This window comes from Chiloscyllium punctatum, chromosome 8, assembly GCF_047496795.1.
Source record: "Chiloscyllium punctatum isolate Juve2018m chromosome 8, sChiPun1.3, whole genome shotgun sequence".
In the NCBI taxonomy this organism is placed as follows: Eukaryota; Metazoa; Chordata; class Chondrichthyes; order Orectolobiformes; family Hemiscylliidae; genus Chiloscyllium; species Chiloscyllium punctatum.
The window spans coordinates 85,115,482-85,128,813 of record NC_092746.1 but is presented as its reverse complement, the minus strand read 5'-3'; the positions used below and the strand labels follow the sequence as shown (position 1 = coordinate 85,128,813).

At 42.8% G+C, this 13,332-nt stretch overlaps 1 protein-coding gene across 1 annotated transcript in view; it reads right to left on the bottom strand.

Annotated features, from left to right (window-relative positions):
- Positions 1 to 13,332, bottom strand: part of LOC140480712 (sickle tail protein) — a 694,958-nt gene that overhangs the window by 184,294 nt on the left and 497,332 nt on the right. Inside the window, 3 exon segments of the mRNA XM_072575975.1 lie at positions 12,269 to 12,345; positions 12,348 to 12,437; positions 12,440 to 12,461. Coding sequence (XP_072432076.1) covers positions 12,269 to 12,345; positions 12,348 to 12,437; positions 12,440 to 12,461 — 189 coding nt within the window.

Below are 13,332 nucleotides of genomic sequence, written 5' to 3'. Positions count from 1 at the left end.
TTCTTTACTGTTTCTACTTGTCATCCAGCCCTCAAGATAACTTAATGAGACCACCCATGAGTCCAGTCAAAGTATTTACGAATCAGCAATCAACAATCCAACAATGCAGACAAATTGTACTTTCGAGAATGACAAAGCACAATGTGATATCCAGAAATTAACCAGCAGCCTAAAAATGACAAGGCAACTAAACCTTCCAGTTGTGCACATTTAAAATATCTCTAGTGACGAATTGCTCCTCCAGATGTCACTGTGCAAGTTCAGCATGGAATGAGTCTGGAAGAAACATTAAAATCAGGGTAGTTCCTGTGTACATGGCATTCTATGTTTTGAATACAAATGCTACTGGAGAGATGTGATTCATTACGATGGATAACATCTTGCCAGCCAAAATGGACATGTTACCTGCCCACCAGATTTGAGGAGAGGGAATTCATCAGGTGCCCAAAACATGGATGCATTACCTTGGAATTTCTAGGCCATTGTTCTGATCACCTGGGTGGTCTTCATTCCAGATTCTGTTGTGCAGTTTCACCTTCTACATGGAAGGAACAAAATGTACTTGCCAATGGCAGGCTTCCAATTTGTACAGAGGGACATGAAAGTCTCTAATCAACTTAAATTAATTCCAGCTTATGGAGTCTTCCTCTTCCCGATCACTCCCCAAAATAGTGCTCTCCCCAATCATCGTCAAATCTTCATTATGTACATGGCAATACCAAATTGTAAAATATTGACAGGGAGGAATTAAGAACAATTTGTTTGACGTGCAAGCATGAAGTTGCTGTGAATAATAAGTGACAGTCTCTGGCTTTAGGCAGGCTTCCAAAAAAATGATAAGTACATTATTGAATTGCACACAATAACTAAAAATACCCAGTGGTCTACATAACTTACCTATACATCATAAAAGGTCAGGAGTGATATTCACTGTTTGCAGAGTTATTTCTTTAGAACCTCAGCTCATGAAGCAGTCCACATCTAAATACAGCGAGATCAGTGTGAGCCTGCATATTATCCAAATAAATGCAGAGAAATATCTGTGCTCCACCAGTACCCTGCATTGCTCTTCTCCAAAGAAATTAACAATTTCCCCTTGATATTTAATGCCACATTTATTTGTACTGTTAGTGTTAAAAGGTGGCATCTCTTCATCTCCTCTGTTCAGGCCCCTTAATGACGTTTAATGCCTTTATCTCCTCTCCTCTCTGCCTCCTTCCCTCCAAGGAAAATACTGACTTCTCCCAATTATCTTTGGGACAAAATTCCTAATCTTTGCAAACACTTTTTGAATTGATTTTGCACTCTCTCCAAACCTTCATATCCTAACAAAGTGTGGAAATCAGAGTTGGATATAATGCAAAAGAGGTTTAGAGTTTTATGCAAGTTCCGCATAACCTCCTTGCTCTTAAACTCCATTCCCATTAACCTTCCAATTACATACAGTTTATTAACTACTTTCCCAACTAGGCCTGCCATAAAATGGCTTAATTACCTATAGAGGGGGTCAATTTAGAATGGAAATTAGGAGACATTTCTTCAGCCAGAGAGTAGTGGGCCTATGGAATTCACTGCCACGGAACGCAGTAGGACATTAAATGTCTTCAAGGCAGAGATTGATAAATTCTTGATCTCGCAAGGAATTAAGGGCTACAGGGAGTGTCCAGGTAAGTGGCGCTGAAATGCCCATCAGCCGTGATTAAATGGCAGAGTGGACTCAATGATCCAATGGCCTTACTTCCACTCCTATGTCTTATGGTCTTATATACAATCAGGCCAGTGTTCTTGACCTGCTTTGGAGAACTGCACTCTTTAAATATTGCCATTCAATTTTCTTTCAACCAAAATAAAGCATTTCATGTTACTTTGTATTGAACTTCATCAGCCAGCATCAAGTTAGTGGAATGGCTGCCTATTTGCTTCGCGGAGATCACAAAGCTTCCACGTTTTGTGGCATTCAAAAATTTTGAAAAAAATTGTACCCTGTACACTGCAGTAGAGTTTTAGGAAAAGCAAGGGTCACTTGGGGTACTTCACTACAAAATTTGTTACCATTTCAAAAAGCACCCATTAACCAGTACTGCATTCTGTTTCTGGTCATTCAGCCAATTTAGCATCCATGTTGCTACTTTTCCCTTTATTCAGACATCTGCAACGAGTGTTGAAAGTTTTGTATACATCAACTGCAGAGCACATCAATCCATTTTACATAAAACCTTCAGCAAGATAACATGGTTTTCTTTAATTAATCTGCACTTGTCCTTACGATTACCAATTTTGTCCCATGTTGTTGCCTATAAAAGAAAAAAGCCCCTTACGTAGATGTTAAACTGACTGATTTGCTATGCTCATCTTTAAAAGACGTATGAAAACACCAAAGTCACCAGGTTTCCTTACAACACTCACCATTCTGACTTGAAAATATAAAACAGTATGTTCTTCATCATTCCTAAGTTAAACACCAGCATGTCACTACCCAAGGGCAAATTGTGAGCACTTTCACTACGGGAACTGAAACTGCTCAAGAGACAACTCAGCACCACTTACCTAAAAAAGCAATTAGTCAGAGTCAGATTCTTTTTAAAAAGAAGAGAGAGATTAGAAAGGGTTACAGTTAGGATGCAAAACTCTAGTTGTGGCATAACCAGTCTTCTATAGAAGTAACATAACTTCCCTAATTTTATACTCGAACCATTATTTAGAGTCCAGGATTCCATATGTTTTGCTGCAACCTTCAATGATCTCTGCACACGAAAGCCCATGTGCCTCTGTTCCTGCATATATATTAGAATTGCACCAATAAGTCTACATTATCTCCACTTATTTATTCCCTCTTTCAAAGAGCATCACCTCACCTCTTTGTATTAAAATTCCAATTGCTATCCTATGTCCTGTTACAATTAATCAGCATCACCCTCACTGTCTGCAATGCCTCCAAAATTTATCAAGTCACCAAAATTTTGAAGCTTTTCTCCAAAGTATAATTATTTTTATTTTCAATTACATAAGATTATCACTACACCTTGGGAAACGCAACCATCCACCACCGTCTAGACTGAAAAATAAACATTTACTCACGACTCACTGTTGTCTTTCTTTAAGCCACTTCAGGTTACACCTGAAACGTCGATTTCTCCACTCACTGATGCAGCCTGGCTTACTGTGTTCTTCTAGCTTCCTGCCCGTCTATCTTGAATTCCAGCATCTGCAGTTTATTTTGTCTCTTTATGTATCATGATAACACACATTTGACATCAATGAGGCTAAAGAGAAACTGGGCCATTATTTAGACTGAATCTCAAACAATTTTATTTACACACGCTTTGCATTTATTACTCATCCTTAATTACCCTTGTGACAGTAATGGTGAGCTGCTGTTTTGATCCACTGCAAACTTTTTGATGTAGAAACACCCAAAAGGCTGCTAGGGGGAAGTGTTCCAGAATTCTGACCCAACAACAGTGAAGGATGGTGAGATGGTTCCAAGTCAGGATGGTGAATGGTTTGGGTGGAAACTTGCAGGTATTGGTGTTCTTGTGTATCTACTGTCCCTGTCCTTGCCCTTCTACAAGATTGTGGCCATAGGTTTAGAAGGTGCTGCCTTGGTGAATTGTTGTATTACATCTCATAGCAGCAGTGTGTCTGCCTACTGTTTGTCAGTGGTGGAGGGAGTGAATGTTTGTTTTGTGGATGTGTCAAACAAGCAGGTAAAAACAATGACTGCAGATGCTGGAAACCAGATTCTGGATTAGTGGTGCTGGAAGAGCACAGCAGTTCAGGCAGCATCCAAGGAGCAGCGAAAATCGACGTTTCGGGCAAAAGCCCTTCATCAGGAATAAAGGCAGAGAGCCTGAAGCGTGGAGAGATAAGCTACAGGAGGGTGGGGTGGGGAGAAAGTAGCATAGAGTACAATAGGTGAGTGGGGGAGGGGATGAAGGTGATAGGTCAGGGAGGAGAGGGTGGAGTGGAGTGGATAGGTGGAAAAGGAGATAGGCAGGTAGGACAGGTCATGGGGACAGTGCTGAGCTGGAAGTTTGGAACTAGGCTGAGATGGGGGATGGGGAAAATGAGGAAACTGTTGAAGTCCACATTGATACCCTGGGGCTGAAGTGTTCCGAGGCAGAAGATGAGGCATTCTTCCTCCAGGCGTCTGGTGGTAAGGGAGCGGTGGTGAAGGAGGCCCAGGGCCTCCATGTCCTCGGAAGAGTGGGAGGGGGAGTTGAAATGTTGGGCCATGGGGCAGTGTGGTTGATTGGTGCGGGTGTCCCGGAGATGTTCCCTAAAAACGCTCTGCTAGGAGGTGCCCTGTCTCCCCAATGGAGAGGAGACCGCATTGGGAGCAACGGATACAATAAATGATGTTAGTGGATGTGCAGGTAAAACTTTGATGGATGTGGAAGGCTCCTTTAGGGCCTTGGATAGAGGTGAACGAGGAGGTGTGGGCGCAGGTTTTACAGTTCCTACGGTGGCAGGGGAAAGTGCCAGGATGGGAGGGTGGGTTGTTTGGGGGCTTGGACCTGACCAGGTAGTCACGGAGGGAAAGGTCTTTGCAGAAGGTGGAAAGGGGTGGGGAGGGAAATATATCCCTGGTGGTGGGGTCTTTTTGGAGGTGGCAGAAATGCCAGCAGATGATTTGGTTTATGCGAAGGTTGGTAGGGTGGAAGGTGAGCACCAGGGACATTCTGTCCTTGTTATGGTTGGAGGGGTGGGGTCTGAGGGCGGAGGTGCGGGATGTGGACCAGTGTCAAATAAGCAGACTGCTTTGTCCTGGATGGTGTCAAGCTTTGAGTGTATTGTTGAAATTACACTTATCCAGTCAAAATGGGGATTATTCCGTCACACTTCTGACTTGTGCCTTGTAAGTGGTGGACTGGTTTTGGTGAGTCAGGATTCTGGAGTATTTAACCTGCTCCTGAAGCCTGAGTAGGTATATGGCAAGTCCAGTTCAGTTCCTGGTCAATGGTAACTCCCAGTGATGTTGATAATGAGTGTTGCAGTGACAAACATTATTGAATATCGAGACAACGGTTAGGTTTTTTTTTGTTGGAGATGGTCATTGTCTGACACTTCCTTAACATTTGTCAGCCCAGGTCTGAATAGTGTTCAAGGCTTGCTGTATTTGGATGTGGATTTGAGGAGTTGCAATTGGAAATTATCCAATCATCAAGTAATAGCCTTCTAACCTTACGATGCAAAAAAGTTATTAAAGCAACTATGTGTGTTTGGTTATCCTAACATTATCCTAAGGAGTCTCTACAGTCACCTGAGTTGAGATGACTAACTTCCAACAAACACTACCATCTTCCTTTGTGCCAGGTGTTACTCTAGATAGTAATTTTTCTTTTTTTTCCTTTGACTCCAATTTTAAAAAGGTGTTTTATGTCACACTTGGTCAAATATGCCTTTGATGCAAAGGACAGTCACTGTCACCTCCCATCTGGAGTTTAGCTATTTGGTCCATATTTGAACCAAAGCAGTAATGAGGTCCAGAAGCCAGAGGTTCTGTAGCATATTCATTTATACTCTGGATTCTGCCTGAGTCACAGGCTTTGAGAGCTTGAAAAAGGTCAGGTTACTGCTCCTGTCTGCATTTACTTTTAGACTTGTTTTGATCATTTCCTCAGTGCTACTTGATGGACAGAATTCACATTTGTAATTCCAGACTCTGGTTGAAGGAGTAGGAGTTTTGCAATGACTTTCCATTTTGCAGGAAATTGGGAAACCTCTCTGTAGTTACTACAATCAGGTTTTGTCTCCTTTCTTGAAGGTAACAACAACTATGATGTCACATTGACCTATAGTTCTGCTGAACTCCTTCCAGATAAGAGGAAAGAAGCCATGTATCTATGCAAAGATTCCATGTCAGGATTCCACCTGATCAATGGCCTTGATCTTTCTAAGCACTCAGGTGGTCTTTTTAATGTCATTCAGCTTTCATGAATGGAGCACTGAGTTTTCATCAACAGCTTCACCAAGCCAGTACTGCCATTCAAATTTTCCAGAGCTCTAATCTTGCTTGGTTGAGCACTCTCACGCTTTTGCTTCCCTTTTGCTAGGCAGAATTCCCTGAAATTCTCTTCCGAGTCACATTGTGGGTGACTTACAGCAGGTGGACTGCAGCAGTTCAAGAAGGCAGCTCACCATCACCAAGAGCAACTAAGGATGGGCAATAAATGCTCTGAGCCAAGAAACCCCAAGTTCGGGTCCCACCTGTTCCAAAAGGTGTGTAATACCATCCTTGAGCAGGTTTTTGTTTAAATATCTAGACTCAATTTACTCATCAAGCAATGGAACTAGAGAAGCTTCATGAATTGGACAGAATAACCAAATTGAAGATGAAATTGCAACTAAAATTTTATTTTTCCAAGTAAAACCCATACAAAATCAAGTAGTAAACTATGTGGAAGGAAGACTTTGTATTTATTATAGGAGAAAGTGAGGACTGCAGATGCTGGAGATCAGAGCTGAAAATGTGTTGCTGGAAAAGCGCAGGTCAGGCACATCCAAGGAGCAGGAGAATCGACGTTTCGGGCACGAACACTTCTTCAGGAATGAGGAAAGTGTGCCAAGCAGGCTAAGATAAAAGGTAGGCAGGAGGGACTTGGGGGAGGGGCAATTGAAATGTGATAGGTGGAAGGAGGTGAAGGTGAGGGTGATAGACCGGAGTGGGGGTGGAGGCGGAGAGGTCAGGAAGAAGATTGCAGGTTAGGAAGCCGGTGCTGAGTTTGAGGGTTGGGACTGAGACAAGGTGGGGGGAGGGGAAATGGGGAAACTGGAGAAATCTGAGTTCATCCCTTGTGGTTGGAAGGTTCCTAGGTGGAAGATGAGGCACTCATTCCTCCAGCCGTTGTGTTGCTATGGTCTGACGATGGAGGAGTCCAAGGACCTGCATGTCCTTGGTGGAGTGGGAGGGGGAGTTGAAGTGTTGAGCCACGGGGTGGTTGGGTTGGTTGGTTCGGTGTCCCAAGAGGTGTTCTGAACATTCCGCAAGTAGGCAGCCTGTCTCCCCAATATAGAGGAGGCCACATCGGGTGCAGCAGATGCAATAAATGGTGTGAGTGGAGATGCAGGTGAATTGTGGCGGATATGGAAGGATCCCTTGGGACATTGGAGGGAAGGTGTGGGTGCAAGTTTTGCATTTCTTGCGGTTGCAGGGGAAGGTGCCAGGAGTGGAGGTTGGGTTGGTGGGGAGGGGGAGGTTGGGTTGGTGGGGGAGGGGGAGGGGGGGGAGCGGGGGTGGACCCGACAAGGGAGGTCACGGAGGGAGTGGTCTTTTCGGAACACTGATAAGGGAGGGGAGGGAAATATATCCCTGGTGGTGGGGTCCATTTGGAGGTGGCGGAAATGACGGCGGATGATATGCTATATATGGATGTTGGTGGGGTGGTAGATGAGGACCAGTGGCGGTTCTGTCCTGGTGGTGGTTGGGAGGGGTGGGGCTCAAGGGTGGAGGAGCGGGATGTGGTGGAGGGCATCGTTGATCACGTCTGGGGGGGGAAATTGCAGTCTTTGAAGAAGGAGGCCATCTGGGTTGTACGATATGGAACTGGTCCTCCCTGGGAGCAGATGCGGCAGAGACGAAGGAATTGGGAATATGGGATGGCGTTTTTACAGGGGGCAGGGTGGGAGGAGGTGTAGTCTAGGTAGTTGTGGGAATTGGTTGGTTTATAGTAAATGTCCGAGTTGATTCGGTTGCCCGAGATAGAAATGGAAAGGTCGAGGGAAGGGGAGGGAGGAGTCTGAGACGGTCCAGGTAAATTTGAGGTCGGGGGTGGAAGGTGTTTGTAAAGTGGATGAACTGTTCACCCTCCCTCGTGGGAGCACGAGGCAGCGCTGATACAGTCATCGATGTAGCGGAGGAAAAGGTGAGGGTTGGTGCCAGTGTAGTTGCAGAAGATGGACTGTTCCACATATCCTACAAAGAGGCAGGCATAGCTGGGGCCCATGCAGGTGCCCATGGCTACTCCTTTGGTTTGCAGGAAGTGGGAGGATTGGAAAGAGAAGTTGTTCAGGGTGAGGACCAGTTCAGTCAGTCAAAAGGAGGGTGTCAGTGGAAGGGTACTGGTTAGTACGGCGGGAAAAGCAGCAGCGGAGGCTTTGAGTCCTTCGTGATGGGGGATCACCACAAGAAATGCAAAACTTGCGCCCACACCTCCCCCCTTACTTCCCTCCAAGGCCCCAAGGGATCCTTCCATATCCACCACAAATTCACCTGCAACTCCACACACATCATTTATTGCATCCGCTGCGGCCTCCTCTATATTGGGGAGACAGGCCGCCTACTTGCGGAACGTTTCAGAGACACCCGGACCAACCAACCCAACCACCCCGTGGCTCAACACTTCAACTCCCCCTCCCACTCCACCAAGGACATGCAGGTCCTTGGACTCCTCCATCGCAGACCATAGCAACACGACGGTTGGAGGAAGAACGCCTCATCTTCCGCCTAGGAACCCTCCAACCACAAGGGATGAACTCAGATTTCTCCAGTTTCCTCATTTCCCCTCCCCCCCCACCTTGTCTCAGTCAAATCCCTCGAACTCAGCACCGCCTTCCTAACCTGCAATCTTCTTCCTGACCTCTCCGCCCCCACCCCCACTCCGGCCTATCACCCTCACCTTAACCTCCTTCCACCTATCGCATTTCCAATGCCCCTGCCCCCTACCTTTTATCTTAGCCTGCTGGACAACTTTCCTCATTCCTGAAGATGGGCTCATGTCTGAAACGTCGATTCTCCTGCTCCTTCGATGCTACCTGACCTGCTGCGTTTTTCCAGCCACACATTTTCAGCTTAAAACTATGATCTGCCTGGTCACCTCTTTTCCCCTTTTATACATTCCTTAAAAGCTCATTCTTTGATCAAATATCCAGTATCAAAAGCTTAAAGTTGAGAGATTCAACTGACAAATTTTAAAGACGACTCAGCATTTATTTTCATTTTGCTTACTGATGTACAGTGATTATCTTTATAATAGGCAATTAAATATTTGCACGTTTTCCTGATCATCGATGTTAGCATTTCAACAACAGTAAATAGAAAGAGTCATGAAAGGACAAGTTTTACATTATTACCTGGAAGCTACTAAAAACAGCATGACATGAATCAGACGCACTTCAAATGATATTCGATAATGCTATGTAGCACTTTAGGACTACATTAAAATATGCTGAATGTTGCTGCTATTGAGGAAAAACTGCACATTAATCCCAAACATTTAAAAATGGATTTTAAGACATTACTTCATACTTAGATTCTCTTCATACTTTTTAATTTTAGGAAAAATGTTGAGTTCATTCCCCCAGTGAGTAAGCCAATAATTCAGAAACAGTGAATTAGTGTCAAAATCGGTATTAGACCGCATGCCCTAGGAATCAGGCCAAGACTAAACACACTTCACTCAGAATCCTTTAAGAATGAATCCTGTCTCACATACACTTTTTAAAAAAGAGATCCAGGCCTGAAAAGATGACAAAAAAATGCTGTAGCCACTAAACTAACCAATTTTCAAGAAAAGCGATTTTTTTTAAAACCACATTTTTAAAAGTCAACATGTATTAGTTAGTATCCTAGTAATAAGATATATTGCACCCTCAAATAATACTTTGAGATGTTTCAAGTTCTCTAATTGGGGCCAGAAATAGTGTTTCTCATCTGTATAGAGACATTGTTTGTTTCACCTCTGCATCCTTTCCCAGAACAAACTGCACGTTTTACTAGACAGCATCCCAAGGATGAAAGCCACAACTAATGCTGTTGATTTCAAAATAAATAATAACCTCAATGTAATGGTGTAATCTAAAGACAGGCACACTCTAGACTGAGTTTTCTAGACATGAAAATATTCGCTCTTGCATAGTTGCAAGCTCAGACTGCACAGAGGGTTGCCCCAGGATAGAGGGGGTTGGCGGCTGGGGTGGGGGAGAATGGAGTTCGGAGCAACATCAAAAACAAAACAGGAGTGGAACAACTGTCTGTCAAGCATGACCTATACTTTTATAAAGATCATGGCTGATCTACTCAGGTCTCAATTCCTCTTTCAGCCTAGCTCCTCACAGACCTCAATCCCTCGGTACTTCAAAAGGTTACAATTCATGAGAGTTTGGGTTAAAAGCAACATTGCAGTTTTAAATCACAGAGAGGTTGTGAGAAAACATATATCCTGAAATTGGATACTTCTCACTCACTTCAGAGTTGTTGGATTCAAAGCAATTCAGTTGAATGATCCCATCTGGAAAGTATCTGTTGACTTTTCTGCACTCTGCCTCTAGTGAAACATGAAGCTACCCACCCAATTAAACGTTGGAAAATACCTTATGGGTTAATGTGATCTGCTAAGCACACTTTTTTAATCTCCAAAGCTGGTTTCAGATCCAACTTAATTTTAAAGTTTAATTTCCCTACATTCGCTACAAATAATTCAGATGAAATGAGCTTAGCACTTTAGCACCTTACTAAAAAAAAAAGGGAAAATTCATATATTCACATCTTGGTTCAAGCATCATTACCACAAATAGTTGGAAAGTTCTTGGAACACTACTTTTCTACATAGTACTTCTATAACAGGAGATTACCGGAGTCATGTCATTAAGCCTCTTGTTATATTTCCCAGTAAAAGTCTGCATTTTAATAGAGACAACAGGAGTGTCACCTACTGGCTGGAGAGTTGACAAAAGCCCTGCATGTCTCTTGCAAGACAGGTACATGACATTAAGTGGCCTCTCCACTGCAACAAGAAAAACAAGGGTTTTTATATGACTATCCAATTCATCACCATGTTTATGTAACTTGGAAACAAAAATAAACATAACCTCTGAACATCATACACTTTCAGAAGTAACAGCATTTCATGTTAATCTACCTGCAGCCTTGCTCCTCAATCAGATTGAATTATTATCCTTTCGAATTAATTAGGATACTTGGGGGGGGGGGGGGGGGGAGGGGGGGGGGGGAAAGAGAGAGAGAGAGAGAAAGAGACCATCTTATCTCATTAAAATGAGCCTCCCCCATAGCACAGGGATTTAATATTGACCAACAAATCTGTTTATTCAGAAAGTCAAATAAAAAGATTTAGTACAACAATTAAACTTGAGAAATGAAGGTCAAAGGCATGTCACAGGTGTCAGTTACCAAGCTTTGCTGTTTTTAGCTCTCCAATGACATCTTACATCAATCAAAAAAGGTTTCACTCTGCATCAGTGTTACACAAGTGTCCCTTCTTCCTTCTCTAAGCAGCCTATATAAAACTCAACACTAAATTTTTTCAGAAGGCAGGCAGGTTCGTTGGGATAAAAATATAGTCAATTAAATAGGACATCCATGCTTAAAAGTGGAGTGCAAATTAAGGCATGGAATGGCATGACCAGGACAGGAACAGTGTAGCACAGCATGAAAATTCAAACTGGATGCAAAAATATTTTGCTATAAAAATTCTCAACTCATTATTATCCACTTTCCCAATTTGTATTTGGTAGTTTTGGTCCAACGTGTTGCTGCCACACAAGTTTGCTCTTTTAGTAAATACTACAAATAATTAATTTTAATGACTTAAGAATGGCAGTGCCTTCAAAACCTATTACTATAACATACTAACATTAACATCTTTCTTTGATGATTACTTCAGGTGTTGCTATGACAATACTAAGTCCTAACATTTCAGTTACATTAGGCTTAGATAGTCATAGATCCGTAGGGATATGGTTGAACGTGTAAGGGGTAATTTTAAGATAATTTTGCAGGTCACAGCAATTATTCAGTCTTGAAATGGATTTTTCTTAATGGACTTCAAGCTTGCCAATCTAATTACAGAAGATATATCATTTTAAATTATGGTAATACAATTGTTTCAAGATTCACATAAAACCAAGCCAAGTTTTGCCCACTTAAGACTAATAGACCTCTCCCAACTTGAATACCATTCACTTTAAAAGGCCTCATTAGCTTTCAAAGAGAAAAAAATGTTGGCATTTCTTTTCACAAAGTACTGTATAGCAGCACAGTGACATTACAGAACTTCTCAATTTGAAGTAAAGAAAACAATGGCATCCACCCATTACCAATTACACCCTATCAGCATTTTGCGCAACTTGCGTGGAATCTAGTAATACAGCCCCCTGTTGGTTTAATCCTGACTTTATGTAACAAAGAATCATTGCAAACATACAATACAATATTTTCGGCTGTCATGATGAACAGTGGTACATAATTCATTTCAGGTGGAATGGCAAATAAAATGCACTACACAGAGCTTGATCTACAAAGGAACCTTACCAACGATCTGTCCTTTGTCTGATTAGTTGATCGAACAACTGGTAGACTTGCTCGCAAACGGGTCCCTCTGTTAAAGGGTTTGACGCTTCTGGTTCCGCCATTGCCTCGAAGGAATCTGCTGAGGCGACAGAAAGATGTTCAGCCTGGTCCCCGAGACCAGACTGGGAGCTCTTAAATGTTTCGGGCTTCTACTCTGCAAAGATAAACAGGGATTTTTTTTTTTAAACTTACTATAAAAGTCACACTACAAAAGATCTTCATGTAACCAAAGTTCAGATACAAACCTGAAATAAGACAAGCACAATTTCTGAATAGCATGCACTGTTAGAAGTGACAGCATTTCATGCTAATCAACTGCAGCCATACTCTTTATTCAGATTCAATTGAATATTTTTTGAATGGATATATTTTCACAATAGCAGACAGCAACTTTGGCAAGGACTGTAGCAGAGTTCGACCTTACACTAAAATCTGCAATAGCAAATCTATAATCCAGAAGTACCATTACTTACAAAACCAAATGCCCTTCCCCTTTACTGGATGAATTGGTCTAACGAGTGAAAGGTGAATGTTATAAATACTGGGAGTATGCTTAGACATTAGTCTGTACTTCTCTAAGACTAATGCTTGATTGACCATTTGAATTAACTTTATGAACCGTGAATCTCCAATCTAGGCAAAGGGTCGGTGTAGTGATTGAAATGAGGTTAACCAGGTAGATCACATAGATTTTAGATTAGATTACTTACAGTGTGGAAACAGGCCTTTGGCCCAACAAGTCCACACCAACCCTCTGAAGAGCAACCCACCCAGACCCCATTCCCTATACACCTTAACACTACAGGCAATTTAGCACGGCCAATTCACTTAAACTGCACATTTTTGTACTGTGGAAGAGAATCCGGAGTCAAAACCCACGCAGACCATGGGGAGAATGTGCAACTCCTGAGGCGGGATGATGAACACGGGTCTCTGGCACTTGTGAGGCAGCAATGTTAACCACTGTGCCACTCACAGAGTAGGAGTTCCCCGATTCAGGGTGTTAACTTGGTCCAATCAGGGAG